The sequence below is a fragment of the Oryzias latipes genome, chromosome 15 (genome assembly GCF_002234675.1).
Source record: "Oryzias latipes chromosome 15, ASM223467v1".
Classification (NCBI taxonomy): domain Eukaryota; kingdom Metazoa; phylum Chordata; class Actinopteri; order Beloniformes; family Adrianichthyidae; genus Oryzias; species Oryzias latipes.
In genome coordinates, this window is record NC_019873.2 from 23616875 (window position 1) to 23636335 (window position 19461).

General features: G+C 39.8%; 1 protein-coding gene across 3 annotated transcripts in view; it reads left to right on the forward strand.

The window, feature by feature from the left end:
• Positions 1-19461, forward strand: part of wdfy4 (WDFY family member 4) — a 39923-nt gene that overhangs the window by 7231 nt on the left and 13231 nt on the right. For 2 of the 3 annotated variants that reach the window (XM_020709619.2, XM_020709618.2), the window contains exons 9-49: positions 286-518; positions 587-726; positions 879-1003; positions 2139-2240; positions 2350-2540; positions 3386-4092; positions 4225-4315; positions 4472-4686; positions 4773-4864; positions 4948-5149; positions 5321-5397; positions 5472-5690; positions 6936-7114; positions 7193-7424; positions 7664-7815; positions 7893-8004; positions 8081-8271; positions 8360-8512; positions 8629-8702; positions 8992-9150; positions 9247-9341; positions 9427-9523; positions 9642-9844; positions 10182-10348; positions 10425-10544; positions 10630-10809; positions 10890-11048; positions 11406-11532; positions 11618-11769; positions 11869-12107; positions 12186-12277; positions 12359-12559; positions 12636-12733; positions 14968-15045; positions 15146-15337; positions 16344-16407; positions 16521-16717; positions 18141-18289; positions 18366-18480; positions 19228-19313; positions 19394-19456. In XM_020709619.2, coding sequence (XP_020565278.1) covers positions 286-518; positions 587-726; positions 879-1003; positions 2139-2240; positions 2350-2540; positions 3386-4092; positions 4225-4315; positions 4472-4686; positions 4773-4864; positions 4948-5149; positions 5321-5397; positions 5472-5690; positions 6936-7114; positions 7193-7424; positions 7664-7815; positions 7893-8004; positions 8081-8271; positions 8360-8512; positions 8629-8702; positions 8992-9150; positions 9247-9341; positions 9427-9523; positions 9642-9844; positions 10182-10348; positions 10425-10544; positions 10630-10809; positions 10890-11048; positions 11406-11532; positions 11618-11769; positions 11869-12107; positions 12186-12277; positions 12359-12559; positions 12636-12733; positions 14968-15045; positions 15146-15337; positions 16344-16407; positions 16521-16717; positions 18141-18289; positions 18366-18480; positions 19228-19313; positions 19394-19456 — 6520 coding nt within the window. The remainder of the gene's footprint in view (positions 1-285; positions 519-586; positions 727-878; positions 1004-2138; positions 2241-2349; positions 2541-3385; positions 4093-4224; positions 4316-4471; positions 4687-4772; positions 4865-4947; positions 5150-5320; positions 5398-5471; positions 5691-6935; positions 7115-7192; positions 7425-7663; positions 7816-7892; positions 8005-8080; positions 8272-8359; positions 8513-8628; positions 8703-8991; positions 9151-9246; positions 9342-9426; positions 9524-9641; positions 9845-10181; positions 10349-10424; positions 10545-10629; positions 10810-10889; positions 11049-11405; positions 11533-11617; positions 11770-11868; positions 12108-12185; positions 12278-12358; positions 12560-12635; positions 12734-14967; positions 15046-15145; positions 15338-16343; positions 16408-16520; positions 16718-18140; positions 18290-18365; positions 18481-19227; positions 19314-19393; positions 19457-19461) is intronic. The other variant, XM_011484495.3, reaches the window with a different exon arrangement.

The following is a 19461-nucleotide window of genomic DNA, read 5'->3' on the forward strand; positions in this document are numbered from 1 at the left end:
GTAGATTATGGTACTTTTCTTTCAAGTAATGTGTGCAAATCTGTTTGTTTTCATTCCGTTTGTCCACGTGTAACTCAGTTGCACACTGCATACCCTGAAGTTTTCTTTTTATTTGGGAAGCACTGACCTTGTCAGAACCAAACCTGATAAATCAAACAAAAATGTAACTAGTTTTGCCTTCACAACATTACAACGATCCTCCACCCATTCAAGTCCAGTATCTAATCATTTTTCAAGGACTGAAAACTTTTTAAAACCTCTCTAACACATCCTCCTTGTATCTAGGTTCAGCTGTAAAGAACCTACCCGCCTTCCATCTGCTGCAGGCCTCTATGCTGCGTTCCAATGACATTTGCCTTTGCAGCCAGCTTTTGCAAACCATACACACAATATGGAAGAGGGACCCGGCCAATTTTTTCCTCCTGGAATGGACAGTCCAGTCGATGACCCAATTGGCTGCTTGTGTGTGGAGTAAACCTCCACCTGTCCAAGAGCTTTTCTTTTCGATGCTTGAGATGGTATGATCTCCAACCTTGTGAAGAAGTTAGATGTCAGGCATTTTCTGAAGTTTTCTAAACTTTTACAGGTGTTATTTAAGATGAGTTACATACCACACGAGACCTTAAGAGCTCTACTGATTGTCCTGAAGAAGAGCTGGTCTGGAGCTTTGGCTGGTGGAGTTGCTGGGACTGAATTTGGTGTGATGGCCCTAAAGTGTTTTCACAAGTAAGCATTGCTGCTAACCACTAAGCATACTGATGTATTTTTACATATCCTACCTTTCACTTTCACAAAAAAAGAGTCTTGCATATTCTGCTCAGGTTTTCTAGCTTTTAATCGATTTATTAAGTCATGAATCTTGATTGTATCATCTGTAGAATGACTGTGCACAGCTCCATGCTAGCAGAGGTGTTGAGTGATGGGGGATTGTTGGAGTTGCTGCTGGGAGAACTTCGAAGGAGAGCCAAGATCCTCAGAAAAGCCGGCCCGTTTTCTAAAACAAGTAAGAAATATGTTTGTTCCTTCAGATTCGAAAAAATTTAAACGTGCGACTAAAAAAAAGAGTTAATGTTGGGAGTAGTATCACTGTACAAACTTTGGGGTTGGAAACAAACTCTGCTTTTGCTCAGTGCTTGAGATGTGAACAAGAGTCTCTATCTAAAGAAGTGGTACAAATCACAAAACTTTTTTTTTTTGCTTTGTACGAACTGGACCAATAATCTTTGATTTCCCAGATAAGATCTTTAAAGGCAAAAAAGAACCTTGAAGTTGCATTGCTATTTTTTTAGTTTACATTGAAAACTCATTCTAAAAATGACCAACTGGGGACCTCTTGCATACGAACAAAAGCAAAGCTTTTTATTGTACCAAAACTGTGATCTATTGTAGAATCAGGAAGCTTAAACGTAATCACAGTTGTCATTATAAAAAAACAGCGTTCCCTCGTTTATTGCAAGGGATCCGTTACATAAATAACCCTTGATTGGTGAAAATTGCACAATAGGATCATAGAAGTTTCTAGGGTGTAAAATGCCTCACTACACACGTTATACACTGTTCACTGCATTTTCACACGTATCTCTCTTGTTTAAACTCTCAAAGTTCAAACCTTTGCAGAAAAGTATTATAGAATGAAAACAAAGATCTTGTGGTGATCAAAGATTAATGTAACTCTTTCAAAATCGATACATTCTGTACAGCAGACACTTCACGGAGGAGACTGATTGACAATATCAACATAACAGCTAACCAGGATGCAGAACAAAGTTTATTGTTAAAAAAAACAAAATTGCACTGAAAAATATCCACAAAACATTGAGACTGTGAAAGGTAAACCGCATTATACCTAGGGAACACTGTGAAACAACACAGAGCAAAATAAAAACTTTAACAACCTGGGAGTGAGTAGGAAATTGCTCCCATAATGCACCTGAAAGTTGTTCACTATGGCCAAAAGAAACAAAAGGAGAATTTGCTCCCTTCTGAAACCCGCCTTTACTGGTCTTTTCGGGAACTGCAATATCACTGGAATTGTTTTAATTTGAGAGCCGAATGTGGGAGCTTCCTACACAACCTACATACTTATTGCAGTGTTGGCAAAAAGTTTGAATAATTCTTCTCAATCTTTGTTTCTTCAGATTCTCAGCAGCTGCCATGTGTGGAACAGAGTGAGCGGCTGCTCACCACCTGCATGCTTCAGCTGGTTTCAGCTCTCACTCTGCGTTCTATCAAAAATACAGGTGTGTACTTTTTTGAAATTTCCCCTCTCCTGTTATTATTTCTTAAAAGGTAGCTGCTGGGATTGCAACCTGTGTTATTTTTATTATTATTTTTGCCTGTCTGTTTCAGTTTCCATACGAGACCTTGGCATGGTTCCCTACATAAAGATCTTCTTGGACGAGGATCAGTATCGAGGTCCCACTCTGAGCATCTTGGAGCAGCTCGCTGAAATTAACGCTGATGAATTCATGAGTACAGCCATCGGAGCCCTCTGCTCCTCCACACAGCAGGAACTCAGGTTAAAACAGGACCTCTTACAGGTACTTAAAGTCCACCAGCAGCCACAGTCTAGGACACATGGTGATCTCAACTTAGCTGTAGCCTTGCTGAACATTGAATCCTTACAAAGTGTAATGCACTTAAACCATAACAGGTCTGTGAATTTATTTCCTCAGCATGTGGGACTCTGATTTAATTATTGATAAATGCAGATTGATTTGTTAAAACTGGTTAACTCTGGACCAATTTGATTAGGCCAGCAGCCCTGTGATGTGGCATTCAGACAATTACCACCTCCATAAGATCTGCTGAATGGGACAGATATCTGATTAAAGCTTTACTAAGTTATTCATCTACTGTATGTGTCCCATTTTTTTATAGATGGCAGCATAAAAGAGCACTTACTTGCTCATACTGAATGTGCTCAGTGTGTGACAGTGGGCTTGCACACATGAGCTGGTGCGTATGTGCGTGTTATTGGTGCTAACATGGTTATAGCAGGTGGCAATCAGATTGGGTACGACCTGGGTTGGCTACTGTTGAGAGCCATTGTGATTACTCCAGTTTCAGTTAATCACATTTCCCTCTGCGTTCTGTCTCCCACATTACCTACCTGATGGATTAGCTCTCTAAATTCAATAAAGCTAATGTGATTTTTTTCACCTCTGAAAACTAGTTATGTCAAGTGATTTATGATTTATCTATACCTTTCATCTATTTTTCATGACAGTGTTTTAATTTGATAGGGACATATATTAAAAGTAAAGAGCAAAGCTAAGCTTGTTTTATAATATATTTTTCTAAAAAAAAAAAAAAAAGGATCAAAATTATTTTGGTCACTTTTGTTTTTGGATGGTTTGACTCTAAATGTGGTTTGCTTTTCTAGTCTTTGCAGAGGGTGCTGGAAAACCCCAACAGCTGGGACGCCTTTAGGAAGGCAGGGGGCTTCACTGGACTGCTGTCGTTGGTGACGGACATGGAAGGGGCTCTTTCAGATCCTCCAAAGGGAGATGTGTGGAGGATGCTGGGGCATCAGCAGATATTGGAACTCCTCCTTCTTACACTGCACATCCTGGCGCTGACGGTCCATCTTCACACCGTGAATGCGCACCATTTTGAGACTGGTGGCTTTTATGACAAGCTGGCAGAAGCTTTGCTCCAGCTGGGCTGCTTCCACACTGATTGTCCCGAGACAGAGAATTGGGATGAACAAAGATGCTCCTTTCCCAAGACTGCAGCGGAAAAGCAGACTCCTGGAAGGAGCTTCTTTGAGTTTGTTGAGTTAGCAGATGCCTCTGTAACTAATCCTTCCATCACACCACAACCACATCTGCCAGTCACTCTCAAGGCTTGTGTAAGACTCCTCTTTTACCTCGAACAGTTTGCCATTGGGACCTTCTTTCCTCAGGAGTTTAAATTTGGGCAAGAGTCTTGTGATGGGTGGGATGAAGAAACAGAATCACAACAGGGACTAACAGCTTTTGAAAAAGAACACCCAGGACCTCATTCCGTCCTCTTAGGACCTGTCTCACAATCCATGGAGGGAAGTTCTAAAAGCAACACTTGCGTCAGTCCCACAGAGAATGACTATGGGTATTCTTTTTTCCTTTTAAAAGTTTCAAATGTATTTTTAAAAATAGGGATTCTTTTGAATTGACATTGAAGTTGATTGATCGGGTCATGAAAAACTTTTGTTGCGTTTGTTTCTTGCCCTTCTCTTTGTAGGTTTTATTGCAATCAGATCATTGTTCATCCAGGAGCAGTCAGAATTATCACAACTCTTCTACCAAAAGTTTTCTGTGCTGAGGACTCCCAGGTATGTTTTTTTCTTTTTGAACCAACTAGCTATTTTTATGGTCGTAGGTCACAGCATGCGCTGTGATCCTAACATCTTTTGTGTTTGATTTTAACCGTCTCAAAGCCACTGGATTTTAAAAAGTTCTCTGTTGAATAAAATGTTCCTCTTTCTCAGCTCTCTATGGATGTTCAGTTTTCTGTGGCTCACCACATTCAGTGCTTAGTCAAATCTGAGCGCAACCGACAGATAATGTGTGAGGGCGGACTGGTTTCTACTCTTCTAACATACTGTCGGAGCATGCTGCTCACCCCAAACCACCCATTGCATGTACCTGTTACACGAATCTTGGAGAAACTCTCCTCCCAGGCCATCACAGCTTCTGACTTCAGGTGACATTCACTTTGAGGTTGCTACGCTTATTTTTCCCTTCATCATGTACTCCATGTTTGAGATACATGTTTTTTTATTTTGTTAGGACGTTCCTGCGCTTAGGGAACCCTCTTATGTGTTTGGTCAAACAGGTCCAGCCAGAATCGAATCAATCAGTCGAAATACCTGATTCAAAAGGTAAACATTACATTTTCTTGACCTTTTTTTTAAGTACCATTTTTTTATTCAGTCAAATTTGTTTTTTTACTTTCTCAAACTAGATCAGCACACAGAGGTCAGTGGATCATCAGTAAAAAAACTGAAGCGGACCTTCAGCTTGTTGGAGCCATCTTTTGGATCATCCCTTCCCGTCCACCAGATCATTACTCTGGTGTCCATGACAGCACCACGAACATTCAGACCGCACCGGCTCTCCTCCTCACCCGGCTTTGTAGAGTTTGACATGAAAGAGAGCGGATATGGGTGAGAGGTTTGGCGTATTTCTATTAGTTAGAAAAGAAAACACCTTTCATGGATTACAGATAAGAGAAAACCAAATATGAACTTATGTCCTTGAAAAAACGTAAATAAAAAACTTAATCTAAGAATAACTGTTTACAAAGATTTACTAAAGTCTTGACTGTTTGTCTTTAGCTGTCTTTTCCTACCATCCTTGGCTACAGTGAAAGGCGTGACTGCCAATACGATCCCAACAGGAGGAATTGGAGGAGGTAAAGGATGAGTCCAGCTGTTTGATGTATCTGTATTTCATAATAAAGCATCTAAAGTCACTCTTGTGTTTTAGACTGCCGAGGTTTCCCACCTGCAGCTGGCCTCTCCTTTTCCTGCTGGTTCCAGATCAACAGGTTTAGCTCTGCCTGTGATTCCCATCCAGTCCGTCTGCTGTCGATCGTTCGGCACATGTCCCGAACTGAACAACAGTACATCTGCCTTTCAGTTTCATTCTCCGCCAATGATGGCTGTCTTGTCATCTCCACTGAAGAGGAAGCTTTCACATACCTCGGTAAGAGTGATGATGATTGATCATATATCTGCTATGTAAGCTACCAAATTCAAACTTAATTTATCTGGTTCAAATAATAGGTACCGGTAATTAATTTAGTGTATAAGGACACCACACACAGACATCTCCCAGAAGAAGACTAGTGGATTTAAAAGTAAACTAAAGCATTAAAAAAAGGATTTTTTTATTCCAAAAAATTCTCGCATAATTTCAAAGAAAGAGCTGATTAGTAATAATACATTTTATTTTAAAAATGGGCTTTTAAAACACATTTTATAATGAGTTAAAAACAGCACTAAAATAAACATTTTAAACAGTAAAGAACAGAGAAAATGAATAATACAATTGAGAAAAGTTACAGTTTTTAAAAAAAGGACTTGGTAACAGATGAGATTTTAAGAAAAGGAAGTGAATCAATGTTACTGATGATGGAAGTGAGTTCCAGAGATGATGAACAGAGTGACAGAAAGCTCTGCTCACCATAGATGGAGGATCTGTGGGTGGAGTGGAGTATAGAGGAGGTAAAACAAATATGGAGAGTTGGTCAGTGACCTTGCAAGTGTAATAGTGTATTTTAAACGGAATTTTGAAGTGAAGAGCTAGGCAGCTTTTGGAATTCTTCCAGGATGCGTCTGAAGTGGTAAGAGGAAGTAGTCTTTGTGATGATGGAGGTGGCAGAGATTTACACCATTTGGAGTTTATACAGGAGTTTTTGTGAAATATCATAGAGAAGAGAGTTGCAATAATCAACAAGTACAGAAGGAGCTGGATGCAATCAGCAAAACACTGAAAATGGATGTTAAATTTATGGAATATGTTGCCAAGAGGAAGGAGATGGATGACGAGGATTAGGGACCCCAAGATAGCGCTTTGGGGTACACCTGAAGTGGCAGGGAAAGGGAAGAAATGAAAAGGTTTTGAGCAAGATGAACTGAAAACAATTTTTAAAATTAAGTGAAACTAACTGTAGGGGTGTCCAGGTAATGCTGATAGAGGAAAGCTGATGGAGGAAGATACACACAAAAACATCCACAGTTGGAAATATCATCCACACCTTTTTTTTATTTTTGGGGAGATGGGATTGGGGTTAAAATGCAACAATGAATTTTGGAATGAACATGTAGGTTGGAGATTTGCAGATTGACATGATTCAAATCAGTGGAATCTGTACCAGATTAGAAAAAAATGTATGAAATTGGTAAAGAGAATATGTCAAGATAACAAAGACAACTATCTGTCTGGCAGACATGATGGAGCCAGAGGTTTCCACCCCAACTTCTTTGTCTACATCCTTGAGGTTCCGCTGTTCAAGCATGCTGGTCCCAGGTCAATGGCACCATCTGACTGTCGTCATGGCCAAAGACATGAAGAAGAGCTGCGTGACCACAGCCTACTTTAATGGCAAGGCAGTGGGGACAGGGAAGGTAAGACAGGAGGAAGTGATTATGTTTAAAACTTCAATTACATGTCTTACTTTTTCATCACCTCTAATTGATGGCCAGATGAAGTACATCCAACAATTCCCTGGTCATTACGTCTCCATGGACCCCACTGCTGTGATTGATGTGTATGGAGTAATGGGGACCCCAGCTCCCTGGAAGGAGCATGCTGCTTTGGTGTGGCGAGTGGGACCTTCTTATCTCTTTGAGGAGGCTTTAAGCTCAGAGGCTGTGACTGTTGTATACACACAAGGTACAGCATACCTTGGCAACTTCCTGGCTTTACACAACACTGGTGAGTCGCAGGATTCCGGCACCAAATCAGATTCATATTTTTGTTTTTCTTTGTTGACAAAGTTTCCTGAGTCAGATCTTCAAATGCATTCCACCCCTATAAAATATTGTTTTAGTTTTATCGAGTATTTACATGTAGGTAAAGCGTTTATTTTTCTTGAACAAAAGTTGGATACTTAAACTTTAACCAAAATATAGACTCTGCATCACTCACCTACATTTACTGATGTTTTCATCCAGGTCTTGACCCGGATGCCCGGCCTGTCCCGCTCAGGATGGTTTCTGAGGAAAGGATCTCCTTCGGTATCAACCCAGCAGTTTCCACCTTAACAACAGTGGCACAGATCAGGGAGGATTACAATGAGGTGGACTGCAGACTCATAGCTAAAGAGGTAAAGATGATAGAATCTGTCCTGACCAGGTGTTTTCAGGGTTTTGAATTGACACAGCACTAACTGTGTGATTGTAGATGGGGATAACATCTCGAGATCAGTCCACTCCTGTCTTTCTTGCTTATAACATCAGCCACCACCTGAGTGGAACAGCTCGTACAATAGGAGCCGCCCTGATTGGACATTTTGGTAAATTCTGGTCTTTTGAAAAGTTTCTTTTTCCTAGTTGTTTTTTCTGAAAAGCTTTTGGACCTCTTCCTCGTAGGCGTGCGGAAATTCATCCCCAGCTTTCCCTCCAACGGGTTTCTGTATGCTGGTGGACCTGCTGTTGCTCTCAGCCTGGTAGCAATGGCATCAGATGACAGCTCTTTGTATGCAGCTGTAAAAGTCCTTCTTTCTGTCCTGGAGACGAACTCTGCCATGCAGCAGGAAATGCTCCGAATTAATGGATACAAGGTTTGTGGGAAGTTTTTCCATCAGAGCATTCGGAAAAAAAATCTATTCATCTAATTTTGTGATCTGTCATCATTTGCTTTCCTTGTAGCTGTTAGCTTTCCTTTTAAAGATGAAGGGCAGCCTCGTCAGCTGTCGAACCCTTCAGTTGATCCTGTGTCTTTCGAGTTCGGTGGAGCTAAGCTGTGGCACTGGATGTATCCAGAATGTACCTGCTTTCCAGGCTCTGCTATGTGACCTGGAGGTAAACATCTGCAAGGACCTCAAATGTTAGCAGACACAGGGATTCGACAGCATTGTTTTCTTTATCTGGTAAAGCTTCTCTAAACAATTATCAAAGTGTCATTTCTGCATTTACAGGTGTGGCAGAACACATCGGACCGTCTGGACTTTTCTGTTTTAAACTACTTTGCTGAAATCCTGAGCTCTTCAAGGTCATTACCACAACTAAAAACATCTGACACCATCTCACAGAAAGTCCTTTTAGATTTTTAATCATATAATTAACACAAAGTATGTAGAAAATAATTAGGGAACTTCTATTTTCAGTTTGATGACAGACTTCATTATATCATCATAGCAGAAAGACAGAAATAGTCTGAGAAGCATTCACTAGGATCAAGGAGACCGAAGAGGAATGTGTGGATAATTTACATGTCCTGCTGCTTGAAGGATGTTTGATTGATGCCGCTGTGGTTTCTGTTCTTTTTGTGTCTTTGGCAGTGATAACAAAAATGCTGCGGTCATGCACAGTGTTGGGCTCCTGCCAAAACTGCTCTTTGAGCTGACTGATCCGGCCATCACAGTCCAGAAGGTCAAGATTATTTGTTGTGTCGTAACATTCCTCCTAAAAGCCCAATTGAGTCCACTGGACATTAGCAGGTGAAGTGAACCATCAAATTGCTTTTGATGTTTTCTTAAAATTATCTTAATGTCGTGTGAAATGTCTTTTTTTTTTTTCATTTTTTAAATCATCAGATTGGGCCTCTTCCTAGTGTACACACTCCCACCTTCTAGTACTAAGACTGAAATCAATGAGATGGATGACGTCGCTCTTATGCAGGATACGTCAGGTACGCCAAAACAAAAATAGAGCCATGAAATATGACTTAAATTAAATTAGTTTTATTGTTGAATCTTGTCTTTTGGGTTCTACAGCTCAGAATTCTGCTGTAGCCAGCCTCATCTGTATCCGTAACCAGATGCTGCTTGTACTTTGTGAAATTCTCGCCTCTGACAGTTCTCTGAGAGAAAAGTGAGTGTCACTTAAAATCACCTTTACTGCAAAAACAAATGTTCTTTTTGCATTGTTAAGAGCATGAGCAGAAACATTAACCTGCACTGTCTTATTTTTCTAATCTTCTCCCTACCAGTCAACAGAAAACAGTGTTTGAATCCCTTGGCAGTGATTGGTTCCTGCTCTTCCTTCAGGGCCATCTTCATCCATCCACATTGAAACTGGCTCTTGTTCTGCTCACCCGGTTTCTGTCGTGTCCCGACAGACGGAGCAGTTTCAGAGAAGGGGTGTTCCTCGGAACCCTTGCAGATGATGCTAAGGGACCTTTGCTGATCATTGGTGCACACATTTGATTTTTTACTATCTTTCTTTCCATGCTGCCTGTTAAATAGTAATTTTTGTTGCTGTATTCGGAATTAAATTTCAGCATTCACACAATTATGATTAGATTTTGTAAGGGGGTGTGTGGTGCCACAAAAGTTGGAGCTACAAAAGTTAAACCTACTTTTACAAACCAGAGGGAAAAAAAGTATGCAAATAAATAAAAACTAATTTAAATAGATTCAAAAGTCATTTCCAAAATTGCTGGACCCTGAATTTGTTTGGGGTTTTAGTGTTGTATAGTTTTGAAATCTGTCTTAAAGATTTAATGTCTGACATATTTCTTTGTTACCAGACAACCTTCGAGGCCATCTTTGGTCCTGCGAGCTTCTGAGTGGCACATGTCCAGGTTTTGTTCTACTTCAGGAGCTGCTGATCAAAAACGTTCACCTGCCTCAGGTGTATGGAGCTCTGGCTGCTCTGCTGTTGGGGAAGACGGTCACTTACACTGTAGATGAAAAGGTAAATATTTGTTTAAAGAGAGTTTTTCCTCCTATCCATAAGCTTATTCGTCATGCTGTTATTTTTTTTGGCCTAGGGATACCTTGATGACATCATCCAGTCTGAAATTGACACCCAAGCCGGCACTCCTGCACAGCCGCTCTGTGCTGACGCTGCAGTATTACTATTGGAATTAGTTAAAGTCATCATAACACAGGTTAAATAGACAATGTTTGAATAATCAATTCAGATGTTCTCAAATTCTTTAAATTAATTTTAACGAGGTTTTAATTTTTTCAAAGCCTACTTGTTCAGCTCAGCTCAGGGGAGTTACTGATGAATCATGGAGGACACAGTTTCCAGCAAATGTGATGCAGTTCCTGTGTCTCCTTCATAACCTGCGGCCGAGAGACCCATTGTGGGTGTCGTCAACATTCTTGTATGCTCTTGTTTCCGCAGCGTTCCCTATGGAGGCTTCTGAGGTGTGTGTGCTGCTCTAGCTTTAGATCTTGAATTTTTTTTCAGGCATGACTTTATTGGTTTGGTTTATGAATTCTCTCAGGTGGTCACTGAAGCTAACACAACAAATGAAACCGACAAGACAACCAGTTGTCATCAGAGCAGGAAGCCTCTGTTGGACTTCCTGCGTATTGTGCTGATGGACAGCCTTCTTAATGTGTCTGCCAGCTCCAACACACATCCAGTTGTTCTGCTACTGCAGGTAAATTCTTACTAAAAACATTGCTTTCAGAATTTCAAAGTAACTTGGAGCACATACTAATAAATTCCACGCTGTTCTGCTTGTTAAATTCAGTTTCCTGCAAAAAATATTTTCCTCCAGAAGGTGCCACTCTATGCTAAGATACTAGACAAGGCAGAGTGGAGGCACTGTGGAAGCTTTTACTTGCAGGAATAGATTGTCCAGCACATTTCTGCGCCAATTAATTAAGCAAGCGTAACCTTGTAACCTTTGCATAAAATCCCACAAATCCTAATAAAACAAAAAATGCTGATGCACGTCAAAGTGTTTAGATTTAACTTTATTATTATTACTTACTGACCTATTTAAATGTTGCAGTTTTCCCCTGATGACACATCGCAGGAGCTCAGGCTGAGTTTTCAGTCTGAGTTGGTTGAACTGATCATGAACATCATCCGCATGCTCAGTCATGATGAAGACAACAACACTCATCTCAGTCCAAAAGGTAAAATAACAACACATTTTCCAAAAAACAAACAAAAAAAATATTAATGGAAAATGAGTTAATGATTCTTTTTTTCACCTATCAGGCAGTAAGAATCAGACACAGGAAGGACAGATGGGCATCTTCATGGAGAACGTGGTGGTTTTTAGTAAGACTTTGCTGCAGAATCTTTATGATGGAACATTTGCTGGAGACTCCCAGACTTTACTACATTTTCTTGCAGATCAGATCTTGGCGGTAAGACAGTTGCAAAGCCTTTATTGTTTCAAGCTGATGGTGATTTGGATTATATATAATGTTCGCCATGTCTGCACCCTTTTTTTTTTTTAATTCTAGACTGTGGAAAATGGCCAGACTCACAAAGAGAAGACAGTGTTGGCTCTGTACTCGTGCACCAACAAAGTCCTGCTTTATTTCTTATCTCAACAACGGCGTTCCCAAGATGACAAGGAAGAAGTCATCAGGGCCTTGCAGACTTTCATGGAACGCTGGGACGTCGTCATGGCGACTTACAATGCAAATGTGAATTTTATTACTTGCCTTCTTCATTGTCTGTTGCTGATTAGCTCTGGCAGGTAATGGAGATACTTTATTAAGGTTGTTAGCAGTTCAAAGCTTGATTTAGTAGTCTTGACACAAAAACTTTCATGTAGCTATCCTGAAGGTTTTGGATGTGCAGCACAAAAAGTGTGTCCGGTGAAAACCCAGCATTCTTCAGACCTCATCAGTGGAGAAGACAGAACAGGTTTGATGCTGAGAATGACGGTTTCTTCATTTTTCTCCTGCATTCTGGACAGATTTGGTGTGACAGGTGTTTATGATGTAGTTTGCGTTCCAGATGACAAACAGCTTGCTAATTTGGCAGAGGCCTGCTGGTCAAAAGTTATTTCTGAGAGGCAGCGAATGCTTGAAGAACACTATAAGATGGAGATCTCTGCAAGCCACGTAACAGGCAAACCTACACGTATGGTCGACGTCAGCCCTCTGTGGGAGGAAATGGCACGCGATATCTGGCTGCTGCACACAGGTTTCCCTTAGTTTTACAAATAAAATTCAGAAGGAGACGTTTGACTGCTTTGGTGATGGCTTTTGTTACCTTCCAGATTCAGAGAAGAAGAAACTGTCTAGAACGTCTCAAAAGAAGTTTGATAGCAGTGCACCGTCGGTTTTAAGGAAAGGTCAAGAGTCTGTGAAAGCAGAGGTATGCCCCCACACGGTTCCACCTCTGTTTTTGGTTCTCACTGAAACACAATTGCAAATGCTAATCATCTTTCAGGAAAGTGTTGTTTTACCTTCAGCAAGGTAAAACCAAGAGCTTTTTGCGAAACTCTCACATCAAAGTCACAACAGTGTGTGCTGTGGGCCATCCTGCCCTCTGGGGGTGTTTGATTATTTCTTTAAAAAGATTTGGATTATCACAGCTGAGTGCCCCTGAGCGCGCTGCGTAATTGATATCAGTTAGACCTAGGCGGGAACGCTCGCCACAACACACTGTTTGCTGCTGAAGGTTAAAGACGCCTTTATTGTTGTTTTTTACCCCCGAAACACGTGGCCCACATCATTAGTTCCCCCACAACGCTTAAGACGCTGAGCCATCTGGAGCAGGGAGCTGGGACATATTACTCAGGCACACAGGCATGAAATTACCGTGTCTGTGTGTCTGTCTCACAGCCGCAGAAATTCTGTGTGTGTTCTTGTTTGTGCATGTCTCTTGCCCAAAAAAAATCCTGTTGGCAATTACAGTGGTATCAATCCGATGAAAACATTATTCATTTGATGTTATTCTTTATCATATCAGTCTTTGACAGGCCATCAGAGAGGATGATGAATTGTTTTTGGGTCCACATTGCAAGAAAAAATGATTAGGTTTCCTTTTCTTTCTTTTTCTCCTGCAAAGAAAAGTGGCTTGCTTTGGTCAGCTGATACCTTTTTTTTGTTTAACTATCCTGATGAAGAAATTACAAAGTCATTAATTAATTTCAGGATCATGAACTTATTACCTTCATTTGGCGATTTATGAGCTTACACCGTCTTTGAATCCACAGCAATGCAATGCAATTTGTTGCTCTCACAAATCTAGTTTTGATTGAAAAAAAAGTTTTCGCTGTAGGTAATGAATGAGACTACAGAGACTGATTGCAACACTGCGTCCTCAGTTAGGCTTCAGCGCAATTCTTTCAGAAATTTATTTCATCAGCCAATGCAGTTTCCATAATCATATCTGTGTCCTCATATTAGAAAGATAATTAACAGCACTAATGATCACGTTAAGTTCATTACACATTCACTGCCAGCTCAGAATGAAGTTGACATTATGTTGCCTTATCATCAAAGGTGGCTTATTGTTGGGAAGTCATTAAAATGGAAATGAGTGTGATGTTTTGATGTTAATTGCAGAGGGAAGAGATGATTTATGTATTTAATGCAGCATTTAAAAAGCCAAGGAGGTTCCTATCTGCTAAATAGGGTAATTAATGCTATATATTACTTATGTTTGTCCAAATGAAGGAATGAAATTAGAGATGACGACACAGGCTTGCAGTTTATCTGGCCTAACACAGCTCTAGCTTGCAAACTTCATTATTTCTCTTGTTTGCGTCTGTAATATTCCCATAATCCTCTGCCACAATACTCTGACATTTACGTTTTTGCAGGCTTCTTATTTTAGTTCCCAATCAGATATTTGAAACTTTTTTAAATTTGTCAACTTTTATGCTCTGTAAAAAATCTCACATTTTTGCAGTACTTTTTATGCCAAAGTGTTTCCTCCGTTTTTATTGTTGTTTCATTCATGTTTTGATATTGCCAAACTCTTAATTGGCATCTGTAAATAAAACTTGATATAAAGAGTTACTGGATGTTCGCTCACTCAATTAAATGGCTTTCCTGGGTCAGCTGTGAAGATGGACACATGTTGTTTCACTGGTCTCTGAGCGAGAACTGCTGTGATGATGGGCTTAATGAAGCAGTTAACAGTCAGAATACGATCCCAGTGTGTCCGCTGAACATGAGCATCCTGCAGTGTCAACACGGCTCCATTTTGCGATTTTCATTTCTTTTCTCTCTTAATCGACAAAAATAAATACAGACGCGCACAATAAAGGCGCGCACACAAAGTTACCTTGCCCTTGATTGTGGTGTGGCTCAGCAATATTAACGTTTATGTTAATTGCATCACACCAACAAATGATTACATTTGCAGACAGGGTTATTGTAAGACTGTAGCCACTAGCTTATTTTGCCCAGTGAATGCAATTTAGAACAGATGTAATTGTGTGAATGCATTGTAATTGCATAAGGAAACAACAATGCCATTATGCATATACAAATTTATGTGATCTCAGTGTGTGCGCGCATGCAATATAAGCCAGGCGAAGAGTGATTGCAGTGTCTCTCTTTTCATTTGCAGCCATTTTCACTTCTGTTTCTTGGTAGGAATTTCTCTCAAACATGGAGTCACACCGGCAGAGAAGCCACAGCACCTTTGACAACATGAGGAAAAACGACTCACAGGTTTGACTGCCCAAATCAGCTTTATTAGGAGGCAAAAAAGGATTTGTTTTAATATGTGTCTGTCTGTATGATTTCATCCTGACTTATGACCTCCTGTTAGTTGCGAGCTGCTGAGTGGGAACAAACAAGCTCCCTCTGGCTGAGTGTGGAGGCCGAACTGCTGAGGGAAAGAGCTGTCTTTGGCCCTGGACCGGGGGTGCTGCTGAGCCAAGACTGGATGCAAGACTCCACTGAGGGGCCCAATCGGACCAGACTACGCATTCGCAGAAAAGCACTGAGACATTCAAAACCGGTATGTTATTTCGGGTCTCAGCATGTTCTCAGTGTTTAGTTTAGGTTGTTCGTAAAAGAAAGTTAAACGTTTTACCATTGTCAAGTTTTCGTTTTGTTGCCATTAGCAGTTTTAAGAGTCCTTCTTAAAATGTTTTTAAGAATCAGTTTATTAACACTCACTTTACCTGAACTACTAGAATGACCATGGCAGTCATTTTGACTGGGACACTAAATAAAAACCATAATAATTGTTCCACTGTCATGGAAGATTAATCTTTCCAATTCATGGCAACCTCAATAATTATTATTTTTGTCTCTCTTGGGTTTAACATGAAGCTTTAAATAGGATGTAGCTTCACAGAGCATTAAAAAGAGATAATATAACAGGAAAAAGATCAGAAAAAGGAAGCACATAGTGACTTATGACCATTTGACTGCCATGGCCATTTGTGATAGTAGTCCTCAGTTCTCTTTGGTATCTTGACATTTGAATGATAAAACAATGTTAGAATAAACTATACAACAAATCAAAATGACTGCCTTGGTAGTTCTAGTGTTAAATATGGATATCCTTATACTAGTTTTATATCTGTGGGGGAAAAACACTACAAATGAGAATAAAAATAGTAAAGCTGCATAATTCATAAAAATAGCAGTGAAAACGAAAGTAAGACAATTAAATTAAAACAATTAAATTGGAACAACCAAACAATTAAATTGGATGTAAATCTAAGTTAGTTTGCTCTTTACCTAAAAATGCAAGATTTAATCTTTAAACCAGCAAATCAGTTTTTTAATTTAATTTTTAGGTAAAAAAGTAAGAATCTATTAATAAAATGTCCATTTTTCTTATTTCTTGTAAGTTAAAACGTTTATTTAAAATCTAAACTAACTGGAATGAAACTTGATAAAGGATGAAACTTGATAAAGGATATTTATTGGATTAATGCTGAATGGGACATTTACTCAAATAGGCTTGTTAACTTCTAATTAACTTTTAATGATCTAATGTGTTTTCACACCAGGTGCTAGGAATGTTATCTGTTGCCTTAAGGACTGACGATAAAAACAGAGCAAGAGGTGATGCAGGTAAAAGAAAATATATTTATTTTGTAGGCTAACGTATTTACTTTTTCAAAGCAAACTACATTTAGTTCTTTGATTCGATTATATATCACTAAACCTCATTTTCTAAACAACAGAGCCAAAAATCTTGTGTGAAGCTGCAACAGACGAGGAAGCAGAGGAAGGACTGTCCTGCGACCGTCTGACGTTCTTCCCTGCTCTGACTGAGGCCCCTGCAGTCACAGAGGATCCGGACGGCCCTGAACCTTGCTCCTCCTTACAAGACTGTCAGGATATACGCAGCATCCTGCAGGAGATGGACCCTGGAGAAGAGGTACTACTACACGGGGTGATGTGTTTGGTAATATGCCTGGCTAAAAATGTATTTCTAATTCAGGCGGAAATCCCTCCCACTCTGCTAATCTTCAAATTCCGAATTATCTGATGCAGTCTAAGGGTTTCTAGTAGCCCAGTGCTGCTATCAGAATTACATCTTTCCTCATTAGTTTAATACTTTAATGTTGGGGCCCAGCACAGCTCTCCTCGTTCCTACAGTGGGTAAGAAATCAGTGTACGTGTTGACTCTCATCACTCCGGCAACCAGCCGCGTCTTTTAATGTTTCTGACAGAAGTATTAATAAAAGCAGTAGGAGGTGATGCGGGCTGTCTTTTATCCGCTTAGTAAGTGTGGGATGTGTGTGAGAGTGTCCTGTTGTCTTGCAGTGGTTCAGTTCATGACTCCTGCTGAGCTTCCTGTCAAATGAACACAGTCATTAGCTCTGAAAAATGCACACACACACACACACTCAGCCATGCACTCGCAGGCTGATACTCACACAAATGGAGACCCACTCATAATTAGTTTGCCAGCTCCAATAGTGTGATTATGACAATAATGTGTGTGGGGAGAAATCAATGGTCTGACGTTAGTCTCTCAGTTGATATAAGTCCTCCTTTTCTCTTCTCCTTACTGTTATCAGCTAAATTACTCACTGAAAAATAATGTGCAACTGCCTAGATTGTATTCAGGAAATAAGTTTCTTGCTAATAAATTTTGATTAAAATAAATTAATTTGGTTTAATCTTGTCATTGTTTGTCAGTTTGGACTCCTCTAAGGACCCGGATTTAGCTCACTAGCTTGAGTAGCTGAGAATCACTCACCTTGACTCCTGGTATTCGCTTTCTCATGGTAACTGCCCTTATCAATCATAACATATCTGTGTGTGTGCATTAGGACAAGAGCTTCTGATCACTTATCTGGTTTCCAATTGGGAGTGCGACAGTGATTAATTCTCCTAATAACAGCCAGGCAGGACCTCTCCTCGTCCACCAAGAGTGTGACGGGGTGTCAGAGAGTAGCTATAGCGTGATTTGATTAGTATAAATTGTGTGGAGCCTGCGGGTGTGTTTTGGACCCCATATGGTTTTTGTTTTGACGTCCCAGAGGGCCTGCAGTGGGGGCCAGCACCAGAAAATTGCCAGGTGCACGAACCCTGTTGTGAAATGAAGGGTGGCAATGGAATTATGCACGCATTATCACAATGCAGTTATCATTAGCTAACGCCACTGCTGATTTGAGCATGAAAAGAGGAGCAGGCCTCCTCCTCCACATCAATCACCTCTGATAATGAAGTGTTCAAGAGCATCTTTTTAATAACGACTAAAATAAGTCATTAAAACGATCAATCAAGAAAAAGGGTGAAGTGCTTGTGAGACATGAAAGTGCAAATGACTGCTGTACGTTCTTTCTTTGTAGATTAAAGCAAAGATGTGTGTGGTGATAGTGAGCAGCCTCAGCATCACTGAAGGGTTGTTGCTGTTTGGAAAGGAGAGCCTGCTGCTGTGTGAGGGATTCACACTGAGCTCTTTGGGCGATGTTTGCTGCAGAAGACACCATCCCAGCAGGTAAAGCTGTGTGTTTTTGTCGCAAAATTTGCAATGTCTTGGAATTTTTTCTAATTTAATGCATTTTTCTTGTCAGTGTCAAAGATTCTTTCCTTTCCACCATGCTGAACAAAGAGTTGCCACCAGCAAGCTGCAGATGCTGGCCCTATGAGGACATCAAGGAGGCCCGCTTCATGCGGTTCCTTTTAGAGGTCAGATATCAGAATATTCCCATGGATGCTTTTATTAATAAAAAAAAATCATACCTGCACAAAAATCCCCTAGACTGTCATTGGTTTCAATAAATCCAATTTTTTAAACAAACATAACCATTTTAATTTTGGAAATAATATTTAAAAACATTTTTATTGGTTAGAGTAGCAACAAATTTCTTATTTTATTTTGAATTTTAGTACTTTGCGCTTTGCAACTAACATATTCCAGTAGCTAATAGTATCAAGTCTTACAATTTTAAAACAACAGAAATCATGAGTTCACCTAGTTTTTGGACATTTTTGCAAATGAATGTTGGATTTCAGGAGATAAAATTCATGAAAATATGTTGTAATACAAATTTTTAAATGATGTTTTTTAACAAATTGTTTATATTTACAGTCTGAGCTTTAAATAATATACATTTTAATACATGTGGGTTTGACTGGATGTGTCTTTTAAACATTTCTCATGTTTTTTAATTATTTTTTTAGAATATCCTTGAATCCTGAAAAGAAGAATCCACAAATTTAAACTTTTGATTTTAACATGTGAACACAATGTGTGAAAGAAGAAAAATGGGCCACCAATTAATCCAACAACACCTAAATGTTTGATTTAAAAATAAATAATTGTAGTAGATCATCTAAGTTCATTTACTGATATAAAGAAAACAAAGACTTAAAAGATATATAAACCTGGAGAAATAATTCAAATAAAGAACAGTGTCTTCTGTCTCACAACAGGACAACGCTATTGAGATCTTCATGAAACAAGGACACACCGTTTTTCTTGTATTCCTCAATAAAGACCACGTTTCTGCATACAAAAGGTATTTTATTTTGTGCACACAAGCCTAAAAGTCTACATTTTACTATCCAGTTAACTAATCTCCTCCTCCTCTGGCTTCAGGATGAGCAGGGTTGTGCCTGCATTAAAGGGCAGAGCGGTTTCCGAGGTCATTGCTAACGCCAAGTAAG